Genomic DNA, 14,540 nt, shown 5'->3' on the forward strand with positions numbered 1-14,540 from the left:
AATACATCAATCAGAAGGAAATGCGCGTAATACATGCATGCATCGTAATCGAATCAATCAACTGTGGGTCCCACACTATGGATCAATTTTGTATGAAAAATGAACGTGGTGTAATGATCTCAACATCTTGTTTGGGCCTCTTGGGATATTCTTGTCGAAATTCATAAGAAATGATCGACGAAAATAAGGAGCAAAACATCAAACTGATGTCAATTAATTGAAGGGTTGGTACCTACACCTTGTTAGTGTACGACACGTGTCATTTATGATCATTACTTGTGTGGGCCCACAGTACCAACATACCTTTGATGAAGTTCTCAAGCAACCTTCCAAGAGACAACTAATAAATAAAATAAATCATTGACATTTGGATTAAGCTAATTATTTTTATTAAGATGATTTAGACACAATTACGACTCAAAATTATATTCCATTTCAGTCTAATTTTTATGGAGACCAATTCCAAATATCGATCCGAAACAGTTAATATTTGAGAATATTTTGATTGAGGTCAATTTATTTTATCTTGACCAAAATTAGGGCTATCGATGTATCAGGTCCAGATCCTAGTTGGATCAGGATTTTGTCGGATTTCAATATTATATTCGTAACCCAATCCCATAACAATGGAATTGTATCAAATCTGATTTGATATAAAAAATTTAAATAAACTTAATATATTAAACAAAATATATAATATAATTTATATACTTTCTCGCATTTTACCATTTTTGGGGCATGGTTGTGCCATAGGTTATTATATTTCATTGACAACCTTAACCTAATAATTTTCTCTAGGCATGGTTTTAATGAGATAGATTTCTTTAAATTTTGGTGAATATTTGAGATGCCTTGTGTCCTTAATCAATTGTTTTTATAAGTTTAAGTGAAAATGATGTAAATAACCTTATCTTCAATCTTCTTGATTTGTCTTTTTTTTTAAATTAGTCAATTTCATGATCTACGAGGATTTTTATTTTCTACTCATCTTCAACCTCAAAATTCTATCTCCTTAAATCATCAAAGCTCAATAGAAGATAAAATTTTATTGATAAGTTGAAGATGTTGATTTATGAAAATAAAAAATAATAAAAATTTAGAAGAAACGTGTTCGAATAAATTAAATGAGGACATTTAGATCAAACTTTGTTATTCTCTCACAGAAAATTAAATTCATCAAAGGAGTATTTCATTGGTTTTAAATATAGGTATCTCAAAATATTCACCAAACCAAAAGATTATATGTCTAAATCACATATTAACTTTAGGATAAATTACTTAAAGGACCTTGGCGGAGGGATTTTTTTTTTCTAAAAATATAATCACTAAGTTTTGGTGGTTTTTAATTAGTCCATTTTGTAGAATTTTTTTTTTTTTCTACTTTATGGTCTCTCATTATTGGTGAGCAAACCACTTTTTATATATTGTCGAGGTCAACATTTTTATTGTTGAATTCGACAATTTAAAAAATGTTGAATTCAATGATAAAAAGTGGTGAACTCGATATTGGTAAAACTTACCCATCTTCGTTTTTCAAGTTTTTTCAATTAAAATAAAAGAAAAAATCAGCTAAAAACTTGAGATAATGATTTGTCTAGATGTTTCAAACCAAAAGAATCAAACCTTGATTGATTTTCATCTAAAAAACGAAGAAAATTTGAAAAAAAAAAAAAAAAACTCTTGAAAATGGTTTTTTTCCTTCTTAAATTCCTTTCAACGAAATTGAGGCTTTGAAACTCAATTGGGATGCCAAAAATCTAATTTTTTTAGACGAAACCAGTAAGATCGAACGGTCAATAGTGAGAAATGTGGTGAAAGGGATTCATGGAACTATTAAAAAAGAAAATTTTACTAAATGACCTATTAAGATAAGTCCTAAAACTTAAATAAGAAAGAAATCCCTCCATTAGGGTCCTTTAAATAATTTTCCCTTAACTTAAAAAAGAATCGGAATCCATAAATACATAATCTACATCATGCAAACATGAAAGCCAATGACTATTACAAAACATCTATCCCAAGAATATATCATGTATCCCTAAGATAAATATCAACCTTTAAATTTTATATTGCATGATAAGGGATTGCTTGTTTATTTACGAGTCTTTCTTTCACGAGTCTACGAATCAATAAATGTAGGCAAAAATAATTACGCATAGAAAGTAACCATTTTCCTTTAAAGTTAGCTTTTTAAATAAAAGATAATGCTGAAGTAATATAGCGAGATTTCGATGAAAAGCATCTATGGTTATAACACACATCTACGTCAAACATGTCTCACACAATGTTACTCAAACAAAACTCTTAAATAAATAAATAATGAGTTAGAAAATATTCACCCTATAATCCCCACTTTCCGTCAAAATTGAAAAAGAAAGAACAGGTCTTCCTTCTTATGTTTTTAGTCAATTGCACTGAATCAAATAAAAAGGAGTACCTAACCTTGCATTTGTCAATTGGCACCAATATTCCACATGAAAATTTTGACCCGACCATTGAGAGCTTAGGTTGATGCAATATAGGTGGGGATTGGGTTCAATTAATTATTGAGTTTGACTAGCCTTACTAAGTTAGTAAGGATTTCACCTTTGCTAAGGATCTTGGGGACCACCTTGTGGAATCAGAAACCACGATTTGATTCTTTAGGATTTTTTAAAGGATAAAATTCTATGAAATTTGAAAAAAAAAAAAAAAGTTATTTTTCACCGTTGAATTTTAATTTTAAGTTCTGCCACCGTCCATTTTCAAAAGCTTGTATCACGCTCAAAAAAAATTATTTTATTATTTTAATCTAAGTTTTCAATCAAAATTTAGATGGATGTGGTGTTTGATTCCTGATGTTGTAATCCATTTAAGCAAACACAACCCTTAGTAAGATTTGAGATCTTACCTTACTAATTGGACTTGTCGTGGGGACATCTTTCTAAATATACCTTGAGTTTTGGGATGATATCTTACCAATCCAATTAGTAAAATCTTTATTTCTTAATGACTCCTCGTTCCAAGTAAACATCAATTTCAAATATTCGAGATTGACGATTCAATTCGTTGGGATCAAATGTTAATCTCAATAATTTGAATCGTCAATCTTGATAATTTGAATCATTATTCTCATCAATTGAAATGAGACTAATGGAGGAGGTGAAGGGGCATTAAGAAATAAAAAAAATCGTTGAAGGGCTATGCCACCAGCCAATGATGAACCCCTTTTAACTTGGCTAGAACCACAAATTGGACTAAGTTTTAAAATTGAGTCGTAGTTGTCAAATCCAAGAGAGTAAGGAAGAAGTAATTACCATTTACTGGTTCAAGGAAGGATATATCTGACATTGTTTTGGTCGTGTTTGTTCACCAGACCATAAAAATTTATATTTTGGAAAAATTATTTAAAAGGCTCTGGCAAAGGGATTTATTTCTAAATAACCCTTAAGTTTTGGATAGTAACTTGATAAGATATTTAATAAATTTTTTATTTTTTTAATGGTATCTCATTCTTGACGAATTCACCATTATTTATTTATTTATTGTCGAGTCAAAACTAAAAAAAAATGGTGAACTTAATACTGGTAAAACCCACCTATTTCTTGTTTTTGAGTTTTTTCAACTAAAATATATAGAAAGATTAACTAAAATTTTGAGATAACGACTTGTTAAAATGATTTCAAATCAAAAGAATAATTATTGATCAATTTTCATCTAAAAGTTAAGAAGAAGAAAAAAAGTGAAAAAATCATAATTTTTTATAAATACATATTTAAAATATTTGAAACAACCCTTGAAAATAATTCTTCTTCCTTCTCAAATCATTTCTGATAGAATGAAGTCTCTGAAACTTGATTGAGATGCAAAAAAAATCTAATTTTTTTAGATAAAAATGATGAGTTTGAGCTGTTAGGACATTCAATCGTGAGAAATATGGGAGATGAGGTCCATGAACGGTAAATAAAATAAAAGTTTACTAAATGAACTATTAAAAAACCACCCAAAACTTAGAGACTAATAGAAAAAAATCCCTCTTGCAAGATTTTTAAGTAATTTTTTCTTATATTTTTGTATTTATTTTGTACTGTTAGCATAAAAATTGAGAAAGATATATCATATGCAAGATTAATCTATTCTAAAAATGTGAAGAAAAGAACAATATGCTTGCATCATCAATAGATTGATTTCAATCCAAAATCCAATCCAATAACTCTACGTCCAAATCAAAGATTTGGACTACGCAATCAAATAAACATATGATATGTAACATATATATATATATATATATATATATATATGGGGACGGTTCAGCAGCCCTAAAGTTTGCCAAGTTTGATGCCAAACATTTTTCAAAACATGAGTTAGAAGCTTTGGAATGAGCTGATTTTTTGTGAGGATGTTCTCTATGACGAGGAGATCATCCTCACCGGAATGAGCTGATTTTTTGTGAGGATGTTCTCTATGACGAGGAGATCATCCTCACCAAAAATCAGCCTATTCCAAAATTTCTAACCCCATCAAAAGTGATTTACAAAAATTGACGGTCGACAATTCTTCAACTTGTAAACTAGGGTTAGAAGTTTCAAAATGAGCTGATTTTTTGTGAGGATGATCTCTTCACCGTAGAGATCATCCTCACAAAAAATCAGCCTATTCCAAAACTTATAACCCCATCAAATGTGATTTACAAAAAATGTTTGGCACCAAACTTGACAAACTTTAGGGCCGCCGAACCGCTCCCTATATATATATATATATATATATATATATATATATATATTGTAATATTTTATTTAAATAAATATATGATAATTATTATATTTCAAAGGAAAAGGGTTGCATGCTCTGAGGACCATGTAAAGCATGGATTGAGCCTCTCACTTGGGCCATGTGGATTGTCACACAAGTCCAAATGAAACCTCAACCCTATAGATTTCATGATCTAGATTGGATTCGTAGGAAAAAAAAATTCAAAATTTTTTTATTTTTTTATTTTTTTTTTACCAAATCTTCTATTTGAAAATGAACAATCATTGAACTCTCAAATTTAAATTTAAAAATTAAATTTAATGATAAAAAAAAATATAATTTTTTCAAAATTTCTTTTTTATTGTTCATAAAATTTTATACTCTACGTCTATGTGATAGCCGATTGTATTTTTGAGTGCCACATGGAGATACGGTTTCATACAAATAGTTGGTCCTTTAGTAAATGTAAATGTAAAATCCAACTTGAGACTTGTCCTTGGGATAAACATCAATGGAATATATTATTGAGATGCGTATACAATTTTGATGATTGGATGTTATACGGTACAAAACTTAAAATTACATTAAAAAATCTAATAAAAAAACAAAAGATTTGAAAAGATTTTGAATAAGGAAAATACTTTACTGACTATATTGGAAACTGGGTCCCGTATTGAGTTGACCTGTCAGTACATAGATAACCGTTTATTTTACAAATCGTATCTCGAGGAACTAAATCTATGGTTATCTGATCATCCTAGTCCTAAGTACCTAGTTTTTCTCTTCTGCTGTTCCCTCTGTCACAGACCACTGGTTATAACCGATTGAGTCACTATCCTATACACTATGAACGGTGTCTACGTGGCACTCTTTGATTGGGGAATAAACATTCACGTCTTATTAAGGAGCTCGGGGTGTATTAAACGCCAACTAACTTGCCACGTAAACACGGTTCCGATTTTGTTGAAACGGACCGTATTGGATCCCATGTCTTACAGATGACCTTCGGCTATAAATTGACTCAAATCCCTGAACCATCAACTTAAGTTATTCTCTCTGTCTCTCTCTCTCTTCGGCAATTTCTAGGGTTTCATCTCTGCAAATTCTAAGGTTTTTTGCTTCTCTTGCATGGCAGTAAGCTTTCTTGCTAATGTGGTATCTGACCTCTGCCTTGGAAAGCCTGCGTTGAGGTCGCTTTCAATCTCTGCAACCATCGCTGAAGCTCTATCTGCGTTGAAGATCACAGAAGATAATTACCTTAGTGTATGGAGCTGTGATCACTCTTCGTCTTCTACGAAGATCGATTTCGAAGATTGTTTCTGTGTTGGGAAGATTTGTATGGTTGATGTTGTGTGTTATCTCTGTAGAGAGGAGAATCTCTTGAATCCTTCTTCTGCGCTTAAATCGCCAGTGTCTGTGATTCTTCCGAAGGTTTCAGGAATTGTGCGACATGTGGAACCACACTCGAGGTTCGATTTTTTAGGTTTAATGTTTTTTTTATTGTTTTTTTTTTTTTTAAAGGATTTTTGCTGTTCAATTTGATTAATGTCGAAGTGTAACAGAGGATTCTTTGTTATGTGCTCTTCGAATTTATTTGTCTCATTCGACGATTTCTTGAAATTTTGCATGGAAATTTCCTCATTTTTCTGGTGATTTCTGATGGAGTTTAATATCTCTCTCTCTGGTGAATTATTCAGAGAAGAGTTCATTAATTTGAGATTTGAGATTTTTCGTATTTTGGACAAATTTCTCGTTAAAGTTCTTTTGTTCGTATTGTTTGTTGTTCGAGTTTCTACAGGAATTATTTTCCCCAAATTTACACACAGAAAAGCTGTGTTTTTTTTTTTTTCCCAGCAATTTGTAGAAAATGACGAAAAAGTAAACTCAACAACTTTCTCAGTCATTTTCCCCAAATTTACACACACACACACACAAAGACTTTTTTTATATAATAAAAATCTCTTTTCCCCCATAAATTTATACTCAATTTAGCGGTCTAACCAATTTCAATCTCTATTTTCTTCTAATTTTTCAGTTTATTAGATGCGATCGATCTCATCCTCGAAGGCGCACAGAACCTAATCGTACCAATAAAAACCAGAATCATAACCAACTCAAGAAAAAAACTCCTCAAAAAACCTTCACTCACACTCCACAACGGCCGCGAATTTTGCTGGCTCACTCAAGAAGACCTAATTCGATTCCTCCTCAATTCAATCGGCCTCTTCTCTCCAATCCACGCTTTCTCCATCGAATCACTCAACATTATAGACACCAACATCTTAGCAATCGAGTACCACAATCAAGCTTCCTCTGCAATCGAATCCATCTCTACTGCTTTCGCACGTCAAACCTCAGTTGCAGTAGTAGACGAAGAGAGAAAATTAATTGGAGAAATCTCACCTTTCACTCTCGCTAGCTATGATGAGACAATCGCAGCTGCGATCACAACTCTCTCAGCTGGAGATCTAATGGCTTACATCGATTGTGGTGGCCCACCAGATGAGATTCTTAGAGTAGTGAAAGCAAGATTAAAAGAGAGGAATTTAGATGGAATGTTGGAGTTATTGGGGGAGTTCTCTTCTTCTTCTTCTTCTTCATCAGATGAGGAGTTTTGTTCCTCACAAGGAGGGAGTCGTAAGGGGAGATCGAATAGTTATTCTGCGAGGATTGTGAGGAGAGCTGAAGCGATTGTGTGTCATCCTCGAAGTTCTTTGGTGGCTGTGATGATTCAGGCTTTGGCTCATCGTGTGAATTACGTGTGGGTCATAGAAGATGATTATAGTTTGGCCGGAATTGTCACTTTTACGGATATGTTGAAGGTTTTCCGGGAACATCTGCAGATCTGACACCCTTAAATATATATTTTTTTAAAAGGCCAAAAAAATAAAATTGTAATATTTGGGTGTTTTTGGTATATCGACATTTTTGTTTGGCTGTTTTCGTTGAATTCATGAAGGAAAACTGTTCAAGGAATCTGACCTCACCCCCTTTTGTTTTTAAGGGAAAAATATTAATAATTAGTACATTTTAAAAGTTGATACTGGCACCCCAACTTTTAATCATAACGTCTCAATTTCTTAAATTATTTATCACATTAAAGAGTAAAACATGCCATTCAAACATTATAAAATTTGGTTTAAGACTTTTAAGTTATTATCTCAATATTACAAAAGAATTATAACACATTCAAAAAATTCAAAAGTTGTTTACAATTACGATTTGACTCATTTAAAAGCTAAAAACTATTGAAAGCTAAAAGAGAGAGTTTTTGTATTTTTTATTTTCTTAATTATTGGCTTATTTTTTGCATTTTAATTGGGTGTAATAGCTCCATGGTTTTAATCTCATTGAGATCGAAATGACTCGGCCGAACCATTTTAGACATTGGGATACAAGATTCTTGGTATCGGGATACGAGATTTAAAATCAACCATAGTTCATCTGTCTCATTGTTGAACGAGATTGACTCGTCCTCAGACGGGATTTAAAATCATGCGACTGATATTTGTCTCATTGTTGAAGGAGATGTCTGAGTCTTGTCCGATGTCATAACTAGTTTTAAAATCATGAATAAAGTGGCACTTGTTGGATTGTATAATGTTTTGCCAAGGAGTCATGCAAGTCTATATACATAGTCAATTGATGAATTGTCGTATTACCCATCTTTGTTGAATAGAAATGGAAATGATCATATTATCTTTATTATTTTATAAAATGACATGCGGCAGGCATGGTTTAGAAACTCTTATCGTCGGAGTCGTCCTGATAGACGGACAAGTCAATTTTTCAGATGAAATTTAAAACCCCACATTCACTTTTTTTTCATTTTTGAACAAGACGTCTTAAACTTTTCGAAAAACTCATCCGAGACAACTTGGTATCTGACATGGACGAGACAAGATGCGAAATCAAATTTTAAAACCATGACGATAGGTGACCCTTAAAATAGTGAGTTACAACTGCTCATTTCTATAAGTTATTTATTTTAAGGGCAATGTTACATACTTTCTATAACACTGCCTTGGGCATTGTGTGTGTGTGAGCAACCATCAATTTTATATGAGTGTGTAACACACTCATATCACGGTGAAAAGCATCCATGATTTTGTGCACACATAGCTCTGAAGGTAGTGTTATTTTCAAAATCAGTTTAACAAATTATAAAGAGAGAATATATTATCCATCCAATGGCATTTGACATAAAATGTTGAATACTATTATCCTTTCCCAAGTTTTTTTTGTCTTCACATCATCGATCCATTATGAATTATATAAAAGGGATCATATATTTGATAGCTTAAAATATAATTTATTTTTCAAATAAATTTGATAAAATATCAAAGCAGGGGTCAATGAGGGGTAATCGTTGTGCCTGGCAAATGGCAATATACAATTTAGGCATGGCCATACATTAGTTTCCTAAGGTAATCCTGACTTTGGCCAGGGAAGAATGCGTAGGTAGGATAACAATTTGTGGTTACAATTTTCAACCCTTTACTTTGTTTGTACTATCTAGTTATAGGTAGAAAAGGGAACGTTTTATGTAGAGATTAAAACGGGTCATGTTTGGATCGACAACAACGTAGCCCGCCCCCCCCCCCCCCCCCCCCCCCCCACTACATTATAAAGGAGTAGGTCTGTAGGCCAAAGACTTTATTAGGTGTAGTTCCATCATATTTTGGTCGTATCTAAAGGAGCACTGTACTGATATCTAGTTCCGTATTGTCAGGGGGGGAGAGGGAAGTCATTAGTTTGTTGTAATGCGAGGGGGGGTAGGTCACATCCACTAGCCAATAGTAAGTCAGTTAGCTCTAATACACCAACGAAAAAAATATTAATTTATTTTCGAGATCTGCAGGAAAGGATGAGTATATTCATATCCAATTTTTTTTTCGATTCCAACTAGCTAAAATCATATTCAAACCATTTAATTTTTACCAAATCAATATCCAGATCTGACCTGACTGAATTAATTAATTCAAGTCAGATAATTTTGAATCGTTCAAAGTTATTTCAATAAAAAACACTAAAGGTATGACTTGAACTCAAGATCTCTTCTTTCATTGAGAGATGTCTTAATCATTGTGCCCAACACTTGTTTGATTGTAAAAATTATATTTGAAAAATATAAAATAGAACTTACAAAGTAATATATCATTTGGATCTAGGCGAATATAGGAACGGATCCATATCCAACCTAAATCTTACTCAAGTCAAAGGACATCAACCCATATCTGACCCATTTTTTAATTTAGATATGCTTCAAGGAACCAAACCTGCTAAATTTGAATTGGGATCACTCAGATTTCGGATAAAATTCGACCCATTTTAAACCCTTGTTTTATGGGTTGTATTTTAAAATTAAATGACAATGGTGATGAGTTGTTGAAATTGAATATGAAATGGAAGAGGGGTATCTTTGTATTTATGACAAGGAATTGTTGGTACAAGTAATTTGGGATGTTTATTGTATGGCATTGGTTTGATTTGTTTCATACAAAGTAAGTTGTAGGGCTCTTAGATGGTCCATATTGATGGAAATCCTTGTGGTTGTTGGAGAATGTTAAACAAGAAACTGAGGGCATGAATGAAGAAGTCTAGAAACTTTTTGGTAAAAGGATATTAGAAAAATTAGATGATATAAAACATCTATTTCCTTATTTAACTCATTTGTTCAGCTAAGGAACTAATAGGCGCAATGTTGTTAAATAGCATATTCGCATTTTGATTTAACATATCACATATGGTACCAAAAAAAAAATTGAATATATTTTTTCTTTTTTTGAAAAATATGTCATCGTATATGTCATCACACACAAAAATATGCCATCACATATTGGCAAATAACATAATTTGGGGTATGTGACTGTAGCATAATTTGCCTGAATTTTGCAATTGAAAAAAGCTTGTTTGATACACTACTGGAAAAGTTTTGTTTCCCATAATCAGGCAACTATTGTTTGATACAAGTATTGAATTATGATAAAATGATCAAAATACTCTTAAATTGTATAACAAGACATCAAAATGCCCTAAAATGAGCAGAATGATACTATAATTATAATAAAGTATTAAAATTAAATTATTTTTAATAAGACTCTTTAAATAGAAAAGTTATTTAATTTCAATTTGCATTAAAAGATGAGACTTCTGAGATTGTTTAACTTCAATTTGGCTACAATACCACCTTCACTCATTATAGTAAGATAAAGATGATCAAAGGAAATGAAAATAGTTAACATAATATTAGTAGTTACATGCTCATACAGAGCTCTTCAAAAGCATACCACTTTAAATCACCAAACCCTAATTTTATAACCAACATTATCCTCAAACCACTCCATCATTGCCCATAATTCTAATTTTTCACTAGATGTTCATTTCATGTAATAAAGACTTTTTTGGTGGCTTAATATGGGTATCCCAACCCTTTAGTTGAGACTAATCCCACGGTCACAAGCACTGCTCTCTAAGAAAGTCCAACGTTCAAACTAGTCGAGTCGAGGTTCAATCTGACTCTGGAGGGTTGCTCCAAGGAATTCAGTGCTTCGAACACTTGACCTACGATAAATCCTAGTGAGACCAGCAGAGAAAAATTGAGAATGAACGCTCCTTGGTTTCTTGCGTGAGAGGATGAAATTTTCACCATTTTTTTGACACTTTTTTTCTATCCTTCGTTCTTTCACAATGTTTTAAAAATCGGATCGATAATCAAACTGAAAATTTTCTTAAATGGTTGGACCGGTCCAACCGAGGTTCAATTTGGTCAGACTGATTTCTAATTATTATATATATTAGGGAGTCCTGCACGTGCGGGTTGTATGATTCATATCATATTTTTAGTCCTAGTTTTTGAACTTAAGATATGTACTAATTAATTTTAAATGAGTTAGTTTGGAATCTACCCAACCATACAGATCACATAAATGACAATTTAAAATATAAAAAAATCAAACAGATTCAATCAACTCTCTCCAATGAGAGATCACCTTGGTGGCAGTTGAATTACAGTCTTTTGCCCTTGCATGTATTTTGTGTATGGCTATCATATACTTTACTTTAGTTTGTATGGTTGGAATTCATTTTCTCAAATAATTCTAATTCCCTTGAAAATGAATTTACAAATACACATTAGGACTTGGATTTTCCTATTTTATCATTTTTTGTTTTTGTTAATTTGTTGTTGAGTAAGCAAGGGAAAGTATTTATAAATAAAAATCTAATATTTCAGACAATAAGAATTATAACAATATAAAAAATAAAGAAAATCGTGTAAGGGTTGAACCCTAATTAGCAAAATCGAAGAAATAATTCATTGCCTTCCTTGCCTGCTGAGGTCTCAGACCAAGTTCGATGATTGTTCCATGGACTGCAAGAACCTTAGAAATGGCTTCCAATTCCCAAAATATCGATCATATAGCTTTTTTACGCGCATTTGAGGGGATACACTTTCCCATAGAATTTCCTCGAGATACACAACTGCACAGGAAGGGGAATAAAAAAATCACGACTAATTGCAATTAACAAAAATACTTAACAATTATTTGGAAATTAACACAATTCGTTTAGGATTGTGATACTTTCTTGTACACTGCACCGGCGTGGTAATGTGCAAATGAACCATAGATTGTTTTCCTCGAGATACCAAGGTGAAAAATCTATGATTCTCTTCGCATTGCCACGTCAGCATAGTGTTGAATGCAGTGTCTAATGAAGTTAATTTAACATTTTAAAACAATTGAGATAAAGGGAAAAAAAAATCAGATTTCCTAGCGATTAACACTAGTTTTAAGAGATAAATTTTCATGAAATTCCTCCGACTTGACTGTGAGCCTCAACGGCTCAACCCCAATGGAATGGATACATGGCTTGGTGCGATTTAACTATCTTATTTTTCAATTTTTTATTTAAAAAACAAAAAAATTATTAAAATAATAATTAAATATTTAATAATTAGTCATGATAATAATATAATTTTAAATTTTAAAATAAGAAATTTTCTAATAAAATAAAGGCATCATATTTTCTTTTTTTATTTCCATTAATCTTTCCCCATATAAAACTGCACTTCCCCATTAAATGTGTATCCCGAGGAAATCATGTATCCCAAGGCTTAAAAGATTATTGACAGCCATTCCCCTTTTTAAGTGAGTTAAAAATTCTCTTTTCACAAAGGTATTTATTTTAAGGTCTGTGTTACATTCTTCCTTCAGCATTGTGTGTGATCATCGATTTTTGTTGAGTGTGAAAATATCGTATCTCGATGAAAAGTATCTATGGTTATTTGCACACACAATCCAGAAGGCAGTGTCATTTTCAAAATCAGTTTAACAAATGTCGAATACCATCTCCGAATTGTATAAAAGGGATCGTATATCTGATGGGAAATGTTTAGCACCCAATCATTTACCCAACCATTTGCCCAACATGGGTTAGAAGTTTTGGAATGGGATGATTTTTGGTGAGGATGCTCACCAAAAATCAGCCCATTCCAAAACTTCTAACCCCATGTTTTCAAGTTGAAGAATCGTGGACCATCCATTTTTTGTGTGATGGGGTTAGAAATTTTGGAATGGGCTGATTTTTGGTAAGGATGATCTCCTCACCATAGAGATCATCCTCACCAAAAATCAGCCTATTCCAAAACTTCTAACCCATGTAGGACAAAACATGTTGGGCAAATTGTTAGGTAAATGGTTGGGTGCCGAACAGGACCCATATTTGATACTATTAAAATATTATTTATTTTAAAATATATTTTTCAGATAAATAAGATAAAATATTGAAAGGGGATCAATGAGACCCATTTATTGTGCCCGGCAAATGGCAATATATAATGAGAAACCTTTTCTTACCATGATTGTAAAGAAAAAGGCTTTACTAATCCTCATCCACCGTAAAAAAAGACCTTCAGATAAGTATTAAAAAAAAAACCTCAAGGATTTTTTATGGTGTATGAGGCTTAGGAAGGCTTGTCGGACTATATTTAGGCATGTATTAGTTTCCTAGGATAACCTTGAATTAGGCGAGTCGAACTTTTAAGCGAGCAATCTCTTCAAAATTTTGAAGCAACCCTCCTCGTTACAAAACACGTGGTATTTTGAATTTATTTCAAACCCTTACATTTTTGCCAAAATTTAAAATACCTCCTTGAAAATGCCAAGTGTAATCCAATGGAGAGGCCTCTGCTCGGACTGAAGTCTAATGCTCCTAACTCGACGGTGGTCAATCTGAATCTCCTCAATACGATCATGATAGTCATGACTACGTGAGGCACGAGACTCACGAAGAGGATCAGAGGATAACTAAGCATGACTACCACAAAGACACATGGATAAGACTAGCAAGAACTTCAGTCTACTTCCACATCTTGGCTAGACGTCCATATATCTATAACAAGGAGTTGTTACTCTATAAATTATTTAAGGAGTTGGTGGTACAAGTCGCTTTAGATCATTTGAGAGGTAAATAACACTGCCTTCTGTCCCAATAGGGGAACAATGAAGAATTTGGGATGTTTATTGTAACAAAATTGATTTGATGTGTTTCACACAAATCAAGCTGTGGGGCTCTCAGATGGTCCACATTGATGGAAATCCTAGTGGTTGTTGGAGCAGATAATAACAGGTTCAAGAATATTAACCAAGGAAGCTTGAATGGAGACGCCTCGAAAAGTTTTTATAGGAAATTTTTTGATAAAAGGGTATTAGAAAACCTAGATGAATGAAAATATCTATTTCCCTATTTAATTCATTTGTTGTTATAAGTAACAAGTTGGTAGCGTGTCACATCTGCATTTGACCATG

At 32.5% G+C, this 14,540-nt stretch overlaps 1 protein-coding gene across 1 annotated transcript; it reads left to right on the top strand.

Annotated features, from left to right (window-relative positions):
* The first annotated feature begins 5,769 nt into the window (after positions 1 to 5,769).
* Positions 5,770 to 7,707, top strand: LOC147387558 (CBS domain-containing protein CBSX5-like). Its single transcript, XM_086421657.1, has 2 exons — positions 5,770 to 6,200; positions 6,767 to 7,707. Exons 1-2 carry the CDS (start codon positions 5,860 to 5,862, stop codon positions 7,578 to 7,580), a joined length of 1,155 nt encoding a protein of 384 aa, XP_086277783.1. The 5' UTR covers positions 5,770 to 5,859; the 3' UTR covers positions 7,581 to 7,707.
* Positions 7,708 to 14,540: the final 6,833 nt, after the last annotated feature.

The sequence above is a fragment of the Akebia trifoliata genome, chromosome 13 (genome assembly GCF_017979445.1).
Source record: "Akebia trifoliata isolate Shusen 1 chromosome 13, ASM1797944v1, whole genome shotgun sequence".
In the NCBI taxonomy this organism is placed as follows: Eukaryota; Viridiplantae; Streptophyta; class Magnoliopsida; order Ranunculales; family Lardizabalaceae; genus Akebia; species Akebia trifoliata.